Source organism: Chiloscyllium plagiosum, chromosome 5, assembly GCF_004010195.1.
Source record: "Chiloscyllium plagiosum isolate BGI_BamShark_2017 chromosome 5, ASM401019v2, whole genome shotgun sequence".
Classification (NCBI taxonomy): domain Eukaryota; kingdom Metazoa; phylum Chordata; class Chondrichthyes; order Orectolobiformes; family Hemiscylliidae; genus Chiloscyllium; species Chiloscyllium plagiosum.
In genome coordinates, this window is record NC_057714.1 from 89,790,508 (window position 1) to 89,805,361 (window position 14,854).

At 42.1% G+C, this 14,854-nt stretch overlaps 1 protein-coding gene across 4 annotated transcripts in view; it reads right to left on the reverse strand.

Moving 5' to 3' along the window:
- nrp1a (neuropilin 1a) overlaps window positions 1-14,854 on the reverse strand; it is a 184,108-nt gene that overhangs the window by 8,205 nt on the left and 161,049 nt on the right. For all 4 annotated transcript variants that reach the window (XM_043690622.1, XM_043690621.1, XM_043690620.1 and 1 more), the window contains exon 13: window positions 2,086-2,256. In XM_043690622.1, coding sequence (XP_043546557.1) covers window positions 2,086-2,256 — 171 coding nt within the window. The remainder of the gene's footprint in view (window positions 1-2,085; window positions 2,257-14,854) is intronic.

Here is a 14,854-nt window from a genome sequence, read left to right on the forward strand (position 1 = left end):
GAACAGGAGAAAGTCAATTCCATTGCTTCCAGTTGTGGGCATAATTTCTCCCACTAGCTACAATTCAACATCTTGATCAGATGTTCCATCTGCTCCCTGATCTTTAAATCTCCATGACTCTTCACGATTATTGATTTCCAATTGTTCACTGCTCAAAACTTGTCACAGAGAACATTTCCTCCTTCTCCAGCTCAGCTGTACAGATCGAATGTGAAGCATTTGATCATCTCAATCTGTAACTATTTCTAGAACTATCGCTGCTACTCCTGAAGAGATAACTTGCATGGTGTTGGCGTGATTCCTAGTTAAATCTCACCTAAGCTCTACAAACCTTCCATGGACACTGCTAGTTGGTAGTGAACAATTTCACAACTATCAATGGTGTGCTGATGAAAGTTCAGACAATGCAAGAAGCCAGATTTGACAGAACACCAATATTTGGCAAAGTTTGGAGGTAAATATTTGGAGGAGATGACAGAGATAGGGAGTGGGATTGGTAAATAAGGATGCGAATTTTGCAATTGAGTTATGCTGGATTGGGAGCCAGTGGATTGGAAACCTGCATCACAATCATCTCAATCTGTAACTATTTCTAGAACTATCACTGCTAATCCTGTTGAGATAACTTGCATGGTGTTGGTCTGTATCCTAGTTAAACTTCATCCAGGCTCTACAAGCCTTCCAGGGACACTGCTGGTTGATAATGAGCAATTTCACTCATGAACCAGCGACATTGTGTGTTCCAATCACTTTCCCAAGTAAGATAGCTAACTCAGCGTGGAGTGTAGATTAAACCTGACAGCTTCATTTACCCAGTTGAAACACTGAAATAGCTATTTTGCAGTCCAATGCTGAATGTTTTTCAAAATTAAAAGAATCTTCACCTTGCAGCAAACAGCCAGTTGGAAATCAGCAGTCATCCCAATTTGGATCTTTTGAATGTGAATGTTCCCATTTTAAAATAAAGCATATTGTGTCTCAGGTAAGTATCAGTTCTGATTGATCAAGAGTATCATAAATATCTAATCACAAACAAAAGCTAAGTACTGTGGCTGCTGGAAATCCAATGGAAAACAAGGAAGTGTTGGAGAAAGTCAGCAGGTCCGATAACCTCTGTAGGGAGCAAAACAGAGCTAATGGTTCGAATCCAGCTTAACTCTTCTTCAGGTTCTGAAGAAGATGCTTCACACTTGCTTCCATGACTGCTGTGTTTTTCCAGTGCTTTCAGTTTTTAGTTAAGGTATCTCATAGAGTTTCCAAACATCAGTTCACACTCTATCATCTCCTTTGTCTAAGCAACGGGCAGCAATATGCATTCAAATAGCATCTTGAATAAGGCATTTCACAAGAATGTTACCAAATAAAATTTGATACAGAGTCACTTATGATGATATTGGAACCAAATGCCTGGTCGACAAGGTGAAATTTAAGGAGTTTCTTAAATGAGAGAGGTGAAGTGGAGACATGAAGTGATTTACTGTGGGATTCAAAGAGTCTAGAGTGCTGAAGATTCACTGTAATGGTGTGCCAATGAAAGTCCAGACAAAGCAAGAGGCCAGATTTGAAAGAAAACCAATATTTGGTAAAGTTATAGGGTTAGAGGAGATGATAGAGATCGGGACAGGAATCGGTAAATAAGGATGCTAATTTTGCAGTTGAGTTTATGCTGGATTGGGAGCCAATGTAGATGAACTGCATCACATGGACTGCGGCTTTTCAGGAAGGTAGCTCACCATTATCTTCAGGAGGTCAGGAATGGAACAACAAATACTGACTTTGCTCGCAAAGTTCACATCCCCCAGTGAACAAAAAGCACTAGGTAATGGCTGAATGGAACTGACTGCAAGTGAGGACATGCACAGGAGAACTTTGGAAGAATTCAAGTTTATTCAGGATGGAAAGTGAGAAGCCAGCTAGGGGAGCATTAGAATGATCACATCAGTGGTGTCAAGGACATGGATAAGAGTTTCAGCAGCAGATGAACTGAGACAGTGCTGAAGATTATCTGAAGACAGTTTTCCAGTAGTGAAATAAATTGATGTTGAATGGAACATGAAGCTCAGAGCATCACCTCACAAGTCTTACCCATTGTATAATTCCCTGCTGGTCCTGTATTAGAGGATTCTCCTTTCCCTGTATGTACTTTCCATAGAAAGTCTGCAGATTTATCAAGGTGCCAATCACAGAAACTCTTCAGGGCTATACTCCCAAACTTGCAGTTGAATCCAGGCACCTCATCAAAGGGAGAGAAGACAGCTGCAACACAAACAGACCATGCAGTTGAAGACAGTGAGTACACACCAATGTATATGATCAAGCAGTGAGGAGGTCTTCAGTTAGTTGATTTTTCATTCATGTTCAATATTACACAGTCATCTTTGAATCCCAGCAGTCATCGACCTGATTTTATAAATACAATTCAGTCAAGACGTGCAAGATTTCTGCCTACTCGCACAGAGGAGGCTGCATGACTTTAATGTCAAGTGTAACCATGGCAACCACAAATACTCTGCAACACCAATTCAGTGTTATAGATTTTCAGTGCCACTATGTTGTTTTTCTCATAGAAGTTTTAACTTGCCTTGTCCTTCTTATCAGAGAATGATAATGGTGCAGCAAGAAGCCTTTTGGCCTATCATGCCTGCACTAGTTCTATTACCTAGTGCCAATCTTGTGGGTTTTTGTCCCCCCATGTCTTTGTATACTATTATTATCCCAAAAACCATTCAATGCCCTCTTGAATGCCTCAATTGGTCCAGACTCCACCACATTTCCAGGCACAAGCCACCATCTCTCTGTGATGTCAGTGAGTTATTTCCAATTGTTCCCTCTGTGACTTGGACAGAAGAGACAGTGCAGGTTAATCCCAGTCATGAACAGATGGAGGCTCATGGTAAATGGCACGATTTTAGTCAAATGCTGCATTGTGTTGCAACCTAAAAATCAACATTCAATTCAGGATAGTGTGGCTGCCATTTTAAAAACATCCTGCATGTGTTGTGCACTCAATGATTAAACAAAAATGTGGGTGGCAGGAAGAACGACAAGAGACAATAACCAGGAAAATAGCTGGGGAGGGCAAGAACAGAGAGACTGGAATGGTTTTTCAACAAATCGTTGGTGATGGGAGAATAGTTTAACAAATAGTTAACAAAAGATACGGAATCCTGGCCATTGTTAATAGAGAAGATAGTTAAATCTTAATTTCCAACATGGCTTGCATTGGGTTCAGAAGCAAAGTTAAAATTCAGAAAACCTGAAACAGAAAGTGAGCCCAACTCCTTCCAATTTTTTTGGAGGTGAGGTGATAGGAGGGAACCAAACAGCTCACAATAGGAGGACTGGCCATTTAAATAATATAATGTAAGTATGCACTTTTCTTTCAACCACCATTCTAACTTCAATTGATGTTTACACAATTTTAAATGTCTCATGAAACCTGGCAGATGAAAGGAGGTGGTGGGGATGCATTTGTGAGGAAAGTGGAATGGGAGAAGGAATGTTTCCTTCAGACCCAGGGTCTAGCTGCTTCCCTTGACCCAGGACCCCGTGGTCATCCCTGAATCACCTCCCCCTCACCTCTCATGGCAACAACTTCCCTGCAAATGGGGTGCCCCTTTACTACCACCTCTGCCGTGATTGGACCCCTGCCCTGTCCAATGGGAACATGGTCTCCCCCAACCCCAATGACCATCCTCCAACCATCTCTGCCACCAGTGCCCCACGCCCATACTCCCACCCGACCAGCTACTAATCTTCCGGTTTCCAGGACAAAATAGTCACAGATGTAGAATCTCTCAACTGATCAGCATGCAGGCAGGAAACTGACAGTGAAAAACAGTGCAATGTTTAAAAACAAAACCACACTTCTCAGTTTTCCAACCGCAAAACAGTCACCCTGCATCACCCCGGCCCCTGACTCTCACCGCTGCTTCCTCCCCGCTTTCCAACCATATTCCAGGCCACAAAAGTCAAGAAGCTATACGATAAAACTCCAGTTCCGTAAGGTCATAAGACCATAAGACATAGGAGTGGGAGTAAGGCCATTCAGCCTATTGAGTCCACTCCGCCATTTAATCATGGTTGATGGGCATTTCAACTCCACTTACCCGCACTCTCCCTGTAGCCCTTAATTCCTTGTGAGATCAAGAATTTATCAATCCCTGCCATGAAGACATTTAACATCCCGGCCTCCACTGCGTTCCATGGCAATGAATTCCACAGGCCTACCACTCTCTGGCTGAGGAAATGTCTCATTTCTGCTATAAATTGACCTCCTCTAATTCTAAGGCTGTGCCCATGGGTAAAAACAATGACTGCAGATGCTGGAAACCAGATTCTGGATTAGTGGTGCTGGAGGAGCACAGCAGTTCAGGCAGCATCCAAGGAGCTTTGAATCAACATTTCGGGCAAAAGCCCTTCATCAGGAATAAAGGCAATGAGCCTGAAGCGTGAAGAGATAAGCTAGGGGAGGGTGGGGGTAGGGAGAGAGTAGCATAGAGTACAATGGGTGAGTGGGGGAGGAGATGAAGGTGATAGGTCAGGGAGGAGAGGGTGGAGTGGATAGGTGGAAAAGGAGCTAGGCAGGTCGGACAAGTCCGGACAAGTCATGGGGACAGTGGGTCCTAGTCTCCCCGCCTAACAGAAACAACTTCCCAGCATCCACCCTTTCTAAGCCATGCATTATCTTGTAAATTTCTATATGTTCTCCCCTCAACCTTCTAAACACTACTGAATACAATCCCAGCATCCTCAGCCGTTCATCGTATGTTAGGCCTACCAGGGATCTGTGTGAATCTCCACTGGACACGGTCCAGTGTCAGTATGTCCTTCCTGAGGTGTGGGGCCCAAAATTGGACACGGTATTCTAAATGGGGCCTAACTGGAGCTTTATAAAGTCTCAGAAGCCAGATAGAAAACTGCATCCAAATCTGGGCACCATACTTCAGTAAGCTCGTGAAAGGTTTTGAAGAGAATGGAGAAGAGATTTACTAGAATGATTCCAGGGACAAGGGATTACAGTTACATAGATCGAAGAGAGAAGTTGAAGTCATTCTCCTTCAGGCAAAAAGTTGCCAAGAGAGGGGACTTGGTAAGATTCACTAAAATCATGAAACATTTAGATCGAGTAAATAAAATGAAACTGATTGCAGTGACGGAGAAGTTGATAACCAGAGGGCAGGGATGTAAGGTGATTAGCCAAGGAACTGAAGGCAATATGAGAAAAAGCTTGTCTAAGCAACAAGTGGTTAGGGTTTAGGATATGTTGCGTGTTGGATGTTGGACATAAATTCAAATGCCAGCCTAAAAAGGAAATGATAAATATTGGAAGGAGAAAAAAAAACTGAAGGGCTCTGAAGGCAATGGGACTAACCGGTCTGCTCTTCGACAGAGCTAGCACAAACTTAATTGGCCAAATGTCTTCCCTCTGTGCTACACTATTCTATGAATCCATATTGCATAATCAACAAAATCCTTCTGCCATAATTTTAAAAATCCTGTAATGAGGCCAGGGAATAACTATTTTTCTTCAACTGTTTATCAAATTGCCTCTTAAGAGGTGATGACTGACTAGTTTCCAATTTCACTGACATTAATACATTCCAGATTCTAATAACCAGTTGTGTGAAACAAGAAAAAAAATATACAAACCTCTCTCTTAAAGCTTTTAGTGGTAATTCAGATTTATGTCCCTGCATTGCTGATTTACTGATCAGTGGGAAAAATGCTTTCACTTTTTATGTTCAGACCCTGTCAAAACTTTGATTAGATCTCCCTTGACCTTCTCTCCTTCTGTGATTGCAGCACCTCGCAGTCTCTCAGGGCTGTCAATAGTACAGTGAAAGGATGGCTTGACAGTTTCCTGTAGCATAGACTCATAAATCTAAACCAATTTGCTAAGGGACCACCGGGAAAATGGTCCCTGTAAAGACTGTGACGAGAATTCCTTTGGCCAGCCTGGGTAGCAATGTCATACACTATTCAGCGTTACTTGCAAATTTACAGCTACGTCCTTTGTGAGTTAGAAGTAAGATTACTGAGGGGAAGAATTTTTTTTTCAATTCGTTCATGGGATGAGGGCATCACTGGCTAGGCCAGCATTTATTCCCATCCCTAATTGTCCAGAGGGCAGCTAAGAATCAACTACATTGCTGTGAGTCTGGAGTCACATGTAGGTCAAACCAGGTAAGGGTAGCAGTTTCCTTCTGTAAAGGACATTAGTGAATCAGATGGCTTTTTCCTGATAATGGATTCATGGTCATCATTAGACTATTAATTCCAGATGTTTTAAAAAATGAATTCAAGTTTCACCATCTGACTGGGAACCCAGGTCCCCAGAACATTACCTGGGTCTCTGGATTAACAGTCCAGTGATAATAACACTAGGCTATTGGCTCTCCCCAGGGTAGCAATGAAAATATCAAGACTTGCTGAACTGACTCTATCAATTTGTGGCCTCCTGTTGCGCCACAAATCTTACTAAGGCATTCTCACAGTTGTTAGCCAATTAGGCCCAATGAATAGATATGGACTGGAAGGACTGGACTAATTTGAGGCTTGTATTTAATTGAAATAGAACTGGCAGCTAGCCTGCTTGACATGGTCATCTTGATGTGGCTCATTGGATTTGTGTCAGTGCAACACAATGTGACCTTGAACAGCAAAGGAGGTAGGGGCTGGGTGGGAGGATGCAGTGAAGGAGGGCTGGGGTGGAAGGTAAATGTTGATCACAGTCATGATGTTGGGGAGAGCAGCACTCAGTGATGATTGGAGCTAGAATAGTCACAATCCAGTTTTTTAACAGTATGATCCCACTCACCATTATCCCTCAAAAACAGTTATTAATAACTTAACATCATGGCCCACTACATATTAGCTATCAAAGCAAATGATCTTCCCAGTAAACTGCAAATAAACTTAAAGGCAGTTGGCAGTGGGTGGTTCAGTGGTTTGCACTACTGCCTCACAGGACCAGGGAGCAGGTTTCCATTCCAGCCATTGGCATCTGTCTGTGTAGAGTTTGCATATTCTCGTATCTCCGTGGGTTTCCTCAGGTTTCCTCCCACAATCTAAAGATGTGTAAGTTGGGTGGATGGGCCATGCTGAATTGTCTGTAGTGTCCAATGACATACAGGCTAGAGGGATTGGCCATGCTAAATATGGGAATAGCTTTGGTTGTCTGGGTGGGATGCTGTTTGGACAGTTGGTCTGGACTCAAAGGGCCAAACGGCCTCTTTCTGCACGGTAGGGACTCAATGAGTCACTGAGCTCGTGCAGGAGATAGAACAATGCCACACCGTCTAGAGTGGGTGATATTTTGGCAAGGACATCAACAATAAGTTTACCACATTAATATTAAGACCTATACCCAGTCACACAGTATCTTGACTGGCAACTGTATCATCATTCCTTCACTGTCACTGGAATTCTCTCTCACAGTACCCTGGGTCTACCTATAGCATACTGCAAGTGGGTCAAGAGGGCAGCTCAGCCCACCTTCTCAAGGTCTATGGCAGGAAACCAGAGGAAACCCATACAGATGTGGGGAGAACATGCAAAGCCTACACAGACAGTTGCCCAAGTTTGGAATGGGTAATAGATGTTGACCAACCAACAACACCCATGTCCGTTAAATGAATGAAGAAAGAAAGAACTCTCTCAATTCCTGCTGTGTGGAAGGAGTAATTTGTAACCAGCTGCCTGTCTTTCCTTAAACTGCTTACCAGTCAGACTGTCTCCATAATCTCAAGATGATTAATTTATTTCACTCAATGAAATATTACTCCTCCAGAAAGCTGCTGGTAAAAATTACCAGAAATTTCTGGAACCATATGTAATATTAGAGATGTATTTAACTTAAAAGGCATTAAATAAATTTCCATCAGAAGCTGTCAACTGAAAAACAATTTAGTGTTTATTCACCTCCCACTTCAAGCTACTAAAAAGTGTAGGAGAATCTTTGGGATCGTCTGCATTTTAATAGATTTTTCCTTAAATGTGATAGATTATTTTAATGCACTGTTAATATAATATTAAGGTTGACCTATATAAAAATCAATTTGGAAGTTAGACGTTTTTAAGTATTTTACATGTAACTTCATATATTACTAGTCAATATATATTTCAGTGACATTCCTATTTGGAAACCTATTAAGTACCATCTCTTTCGGACATGATAGAACAATTAGAAAGGAATCTCTTCGAGAACTAGATTTGCTACTGCAGCTTGGATTCTTCTCAGTTGGCCAGAGATTACAGTGTGAAAAAGTGTGTTCATGGGCCAGGTAGTCCTTGTTGGGGAAGCTGTGGGAATCTTTGTGGTATCTTTGTGTTTTGGCTGACAAAACAAAGATAATCAGTAGTCCCCAAGTCTTGGATATTGCCTAATGACACCAAATGTCTCTGGAGTAAGAAACAATAGAAATTCTCCCAGGATCCTTTGCCAATACAACCCATGACCACTTCCATCTAGAAGGACAAGGGTGGCAGATACATGGGAACACCACTACCACCTGCAAGTTTCCCTGTAAATCACTCACCATCCTGACTTGGAAACACATCACCATTTCGTGTCTACTGACACCAAATGGACTGCAGCAGGTCAAGAAGGTAGCTTTCCAAAGGTAATTAAGAACGGGCAGTCACTGCTCCAAATCCCCTGATCGAATGTAAAAAGATCTGGGACACCACATTCCCAAACAACTTGCCTTTCAAACATTTTTGGGTGGGAATCCCCTGGAAGTGTTGACGTATTCCTGATTGTGCCCTGGCCTAACTTCCAAAGGACAACGTTAGCTACCCAAAAGATAACAATGCTGCCATGGCAAACATTGTTTTCATTGGTATACTGTGCGGATAAGTCAACAAACACAGAAATCCGATGACAGAAAGACAGAAATGTAGCGACCTCCTGACCCTGGGAGCCCAGGAGGGGAGCCGTCGGATCCCAGGGCTGTAGTTTGTAAACTTAAGCCCCGTCTGGTGAGAGTGTCAGGCAAACAAGAGGTCTGTGATTTTCTCACTTGTTTCATTTGGAGATTCTTAATAAACTGATAGGTTTTGTGTGTCAGAGAAAAAAAACGAACCGTGAAATATATTAGACTGCTCAATGCATCAACAGTTGAGGGCTCAGGATTTTTCTTAACTTTTAACCAAAGTATTCGGTATATCCACCCATCTCTGATACTTAGGAAGTGCCAATCTTCCCTGGGGAACATGCTGCTTAGTGGAATTGGAGCGCTATTTAAAATGTTTCTCCCTGCCTTAAATAGAAGGCAGAAGAATATCACACATACCTGTGAATTGTGCGCCTGCTATATCACAGATGCTAATTTCTAGGTTTACATATTTTGGCACAAAGGATATTTTCAACTCTCAATTATAGTCGTCATCAACACTTTTGAAGAAAATTACCATGATAATTGGGTAATTTATATTCAAAAATAACTACTAATTGAAGGCTTGAGACTTTTCTATTAGTAATGTGCTGAGAATTGCTTGTATTTTGTTTAACCCACCCCTGTCGTTTGGGAACGGAGCTCTCTGCCACTTGTTTTCCGTGTGTGTACACTTGGGGGCAGTGGAGAGCTGAAATACAGGTCACTGTCTAAGGTTCCTGTTGACACAATTGACTTGACGTCGCACAAGCACTTTTCAATAAGCGGATGTTTCTTGAAGTGAAACAAGGAACTAGACATATGGGGCAGACTATTTTGCATTACTGGTAAGCCTTATTGAAACTTGAAAGTGCCTCGAGTGTTGCTTTTATCTCACAACCACAGAGTTGCTGTTTCTGGCACAACAGAATTAAAAAAAAAACTTGCAGAACATTGCACCACGCTGAAATTTGGTTACTTAAATACAGTGATACACTGACTTGCAGCTATTCAGATTTTCACATCACAAAGTTCTGTTCAGGCAGTCACTGACCTCCTGTCACAAGCATAGCCTCTGTACTTGTTGGTCCAAGCCACTTTCAGAGACTGCAAAACCTCCTGACCATGACCTGACCCAACATGTGAAGCTGAAACCTTAGTTCATATTGCAGCTCTTTGAAAATAACTCACCACCCCCACCCAACCCATCAAAAGGTCACCTCTGGACAACATTAGGGTCATCAGCTGCATGCATTTTTGGTGAATGACTTACTTTCAGGCTGAGTCTCTGAATTTGCAGACGATTGAAGGAACAGTTTAAACTTGGTCAACTATTACTTTATTGCATTTCTAGATGTAGGCATACAATGGGGGATGCACCGAAAAATATATCATCATTGTAACACTGCATTCAGCAGCAGGCTCTACACATACTGCAGAATGAGCTCTTTTGATACACATGTAATAACTGCAGTCACAGTTTGCACTGGACCATGTCAGGATTAAAGCTGAAACTGCCTCAAGGCTCACTGATACACTTTTCATGTGCTGGCTTCATTTATTAAGAGAGTATTGGATACTCTGACTTTCAAGCACATTCTCTATATTACAGTCACAAAAACAGAAATTGCTGGAAAAACTCAGCAGGTCTGGCAGGATTGTGCAGAGAACTCAAAGTTAATGTTTCGGGTCCAGTGACCCCACTTCAGAATAGGTCTGTAAAAAGGTCACTGGACACAACATTAATTCTGAACTCTCTCCACAGTCCTGTAACTCCTGTTTTTGTTTCTGATTTGCAGCATCCACAGATCTTTCAGTATTTTTTGCTCATTATCGTGGTACTACTTTAGCAAAATGGACAAGGATTTATGTTCCAAAGGAATTACTGCAGGGTTTAGACAGACAATCAATTTCTTCCGCTGTACACTTTGGGGTTGAAATGACCATGCTAACCAATGTATAAATGCATCCGTTTAAATGTCTGCATCCAAAAACACATTAACCTGCTTGAAGGCATTTATAACTAATAGTGCAGCGCATCTCAACTGATAGCTGTTAAGATCTATACATGTCCTTTATAAAGCTGTTCAATGAATTCCCATCAGCAGCTAAGATAAGAACATCAGAAGCCTAACCATCAACCCAGCTTGGACCTTGACCTTATCATGCTCCCTATTAGGCTTTAAACTCTCAAAACAAATCTAGTGAATGTATTTATTAAACTTTTCACGTAACAGGAGGAACATGACATTTTAAACTTGATTGAATCTGCTGATAGAACTCTGAAGTAAATGGAATAACATAAAGCATGATGCCTCCTCCCCACACAGCAACTTGTATCTCTGAACACAATACTGCATGCAACTTCTTGGCACTGTGTGTTTGAGGTCCTCAACATTGCCAAGGGAGGTGTCAATTGGTCTTGTTTGTATAGTAGATGGGCAATAAAATAAATTTATTTAATTTGTCTCTTTATTCCTTTGAAAAATATGGCTAAAAGTCGCTTACATTTGCCAAAAAGTCTCATCCAATTTGGAGAAGAAAACGATTCTGCTTGTCACTGCTGTACAAATTTCTTTTTAAAAAGATTTCTGGAATCGACTTTCGCCATCTTTTTTGCATACAGAGTTTCAGATTCCTGACAGTGCTGAATTAGAAATATTCTCATCTTTTGTTCACGTCTTCTGTAAGTCTGTGTTCACCTGCCGGAGGGAATAGTTTTTCTCTATCTTTTCCATCAACTTGAACACCACTATTTAATCATTTCATCACTGTCTGTGTTGAGAACAGAATAGTCTGTACCTTCCCATCCTCACCTCATCACTGCAAACTTCTTCCTGGGTTTTTGCATTTATTCTGAAGTGTGGTGTTCGGAATTATTCACAATACTCCAGCTGAGACCTAACTACCGACTCAAAAAGTTTGAAGATTATCTGTGAAATATCACCCCCAAATGCATGAGGTCTTATCTTTTGGAAATCTAAATACACTATGTCCACAAGTTCCCCTTGATCATTTAAAATTAAGTTAAACCTGTGTTTTCTGGACCCTTTCTTTTCCTCTATGTAAGCACAGTTCTGTTTCCAATCCTGTCTATGTACACAAAACCACATTTGCACTGATTTTAATGACAAACAGCCAGTGCACGCCTATTAATAAAATGAAATTATGGCATCACCCAACTTTAGGTAAATGGAATACAGTTATTAGATTTACAACTTGGATTAGGCAGCAGCACCGTTACAGTTGAAAACTATAAAGAAAGCTCATTCCAAATCGTCAAAAACTGGTCCTAGTTCTGAAGGGAATTTGAAAGATGCAGGAAACAGGTGCAAAATGTAGAACAGGGCAGGATGTATTTAAAAGAAAGGGAACATCAGCACTTATCATTTTTAAAGTAAACACGAACAGCTTAGAAAACAGTGTTCTTTCAGTTAGTATTACCGGTATCAATAATGGGCTCAGGTTGCATTTAATATTCACTGATTTATAATGCTGATCAAGAAAGGGACAACACTGAGGCACATCATAGATAAAATTTGTGACAGGAGTTAGTTTTAAACGAGACAGTGGGAGCGACTCATTGTGAAGTGCATTCTTTTGAGCGCTCTACTATTACTGTGTCAATGTTTACTTTTCATCCCAAGGTCACCTGTGCTACCCTTGCCAGACCTTTTGTTAAAAAAAACTTCAGCAATGAATTGTGTTGGATCGAATTACTGGCTGCATTCTGTCATGCGGCCTAGAAACGTGAGCAACACTCACCATGAAAGGACCTGTTAGAGGAGCTTATGTAAATCATTCAAATCGCACTTAAAATGTCACAGAAAGGCAACATAGGCAGGCATCCAGCCAGCACTGTACAGTCGAAGGTAGCACCATCTGTAGTTAAAGGTGCTTGTAATTTTGACTGTTTCTGTGCATTTGTGAGGTATATTTCATGGCGAGCTAGCCACCATCATTGTGTGAGATAAAAAAACAAGATTGCAAAAGGAAACAATTTCTTGATGTTTTGTGTCTGGGAAGGCAGTGGCATAGTGGTAATGTAATTGGTGAAATTTGAATTCAGTGAGAATGTGAAATTAAAATCTCACCTAATAATGACCATGCACTCAATGTCAATTGTTGCAAAAACCCTATGGTCAACCACGACCATTGATAATTGTCACAGAAAGCGACTTATTTCACTAACAGGACAACGCATTGTGAGAGGCGCTTGCAAATGTTGTTGTTTCTGCAAAAATCATTAGGCTGAATCATGAGGGGGGTGTATGTTAAGCCAGATATGCTTGCACAAACAGCTACAAGTAGCTGCATCTTGCTTCTGCAGAAATCGCAAGACAGAATCATGACGGTGTATACCAAAAAATAACTAACCGAAAAGGGATGTGTGTCGACTGGTAGAAACAGATGTATTGACATGACAGTTGCAAAAGTCACGTACTCAGAAGTCATAAAGACTCAATGCGCAGAAGTGATAAGACTCAGTGGTGCGTCAGATATCAAGAAGGGGTTGCATGGTTTTTTTTGCAGCAGAGAGCGGCGGGTGTTGGGCGGAAGCGACGTTGGAGCGCAAAGCCGGTTGGGAAGGTAAATGATTGTTATTTGAGTGGGTGTGTTCTAGACCCCAGGTCCTACAAAGTAGGGCCTCCTCTACCGTAAATTAAAAGTCCACAGACTTGCCCCAAAAAGAGGGTCCAAGGAAGTTCCTGTGGAGTGAAGAGTGAGGCTTTAACTCAGAAGTCTTTGACAAGCATTTTAATTGCGAGCAGCAGCGGAGATAGGACGAACTCGGAAGACTGCAGATAAGGTAAGGCAGTTTTTATTAAAATTACTTACTGGTAGCGGGCAGCGGTGTTTTTCTCTTTCACAGAAAGAGCGGGAGCAGTGGAGGAAGTGACGGCGACTGGTTAAAAATTTACTTTTTATAGTTTATCTATTAATTCTTTTTTTAGAAAAAGACTATATCAGAGAGGTACCAGAAAGTATTTTAACTGAAATTTATACAAAATAATAAAGTAATTAACTAAGCAGAGATGGCTGGTCAGGTGATTTGCTGTAGCTGTATGATGTGGGAGCTGGCTGATCCCATTGTGAATGGCAGTGACCACATCTGCAGCAAGTGTTGGTTGCTGGAAGAACTCCGGATCAGAGTTGATGATCTGGAATCTGAGCTTCAAACACTGCGGCGCATCCGGGAGGGGGAGAGTTACCTGGACACTTTGTTTCAGGAGGCAGTCACACCTGGGAGATTAAGTAATTCACATCCAGTTAGTGATCAGGGACATCAGAGTGTGACTGTAAGGCAGGTAGGGGGAACCGGAGTTCAGGAGTGGAGGAGCCTCAGCCCTTGACCTTGTCCAACAGCTACGAGATTCTTGCTCCCTGTTCGGATGAGGAAAAAGGCTCTGGACAGGATGAGCCAACTGACCAAGGCACCATGGTCCAGAAGGCCATTCAAGAGGGGGGAGCTAATAGACAAGTAGTGGTTATAGGGGATTCTATAATTAGGGGGACAGATAGTATCCATTGCAAGCCGGATCGGGAGTCTCGCATGGTGTGTTGCCTGCCCGATGCCAGGGTGCGAGACATCTCCGACCGGCATGAAAGGATATTGGAGCGGGAGGGGGAGGATCCAGTTGTTGTGGTCCACGTGGGTACCAACAACATAGGCAAGACTAGGGTGGAGGACCTGTTTGGGCATTACGAAGCACTAGGCAGGAAATTGAAGCACAGGTCCTCAAGGGTCATAATCTCCGGATTACTGCCCGAGCCACGTGCCAATTGGCATAAGGACAAGAAAATTAGGCAAGTAAACACGTGGCTAAGGGATTGGTGTGGGAAAGAGGGATTCCACTTCATGGGGCAGTGGCATCAGTTTTGGAACAGGGGGGATCTGTACCGTGGGGACGGTCTCCACCTGAACCGATCAGGTACCAATATTCTAGCGAAGAGGATAAATAGGATGGTCAGTAGGA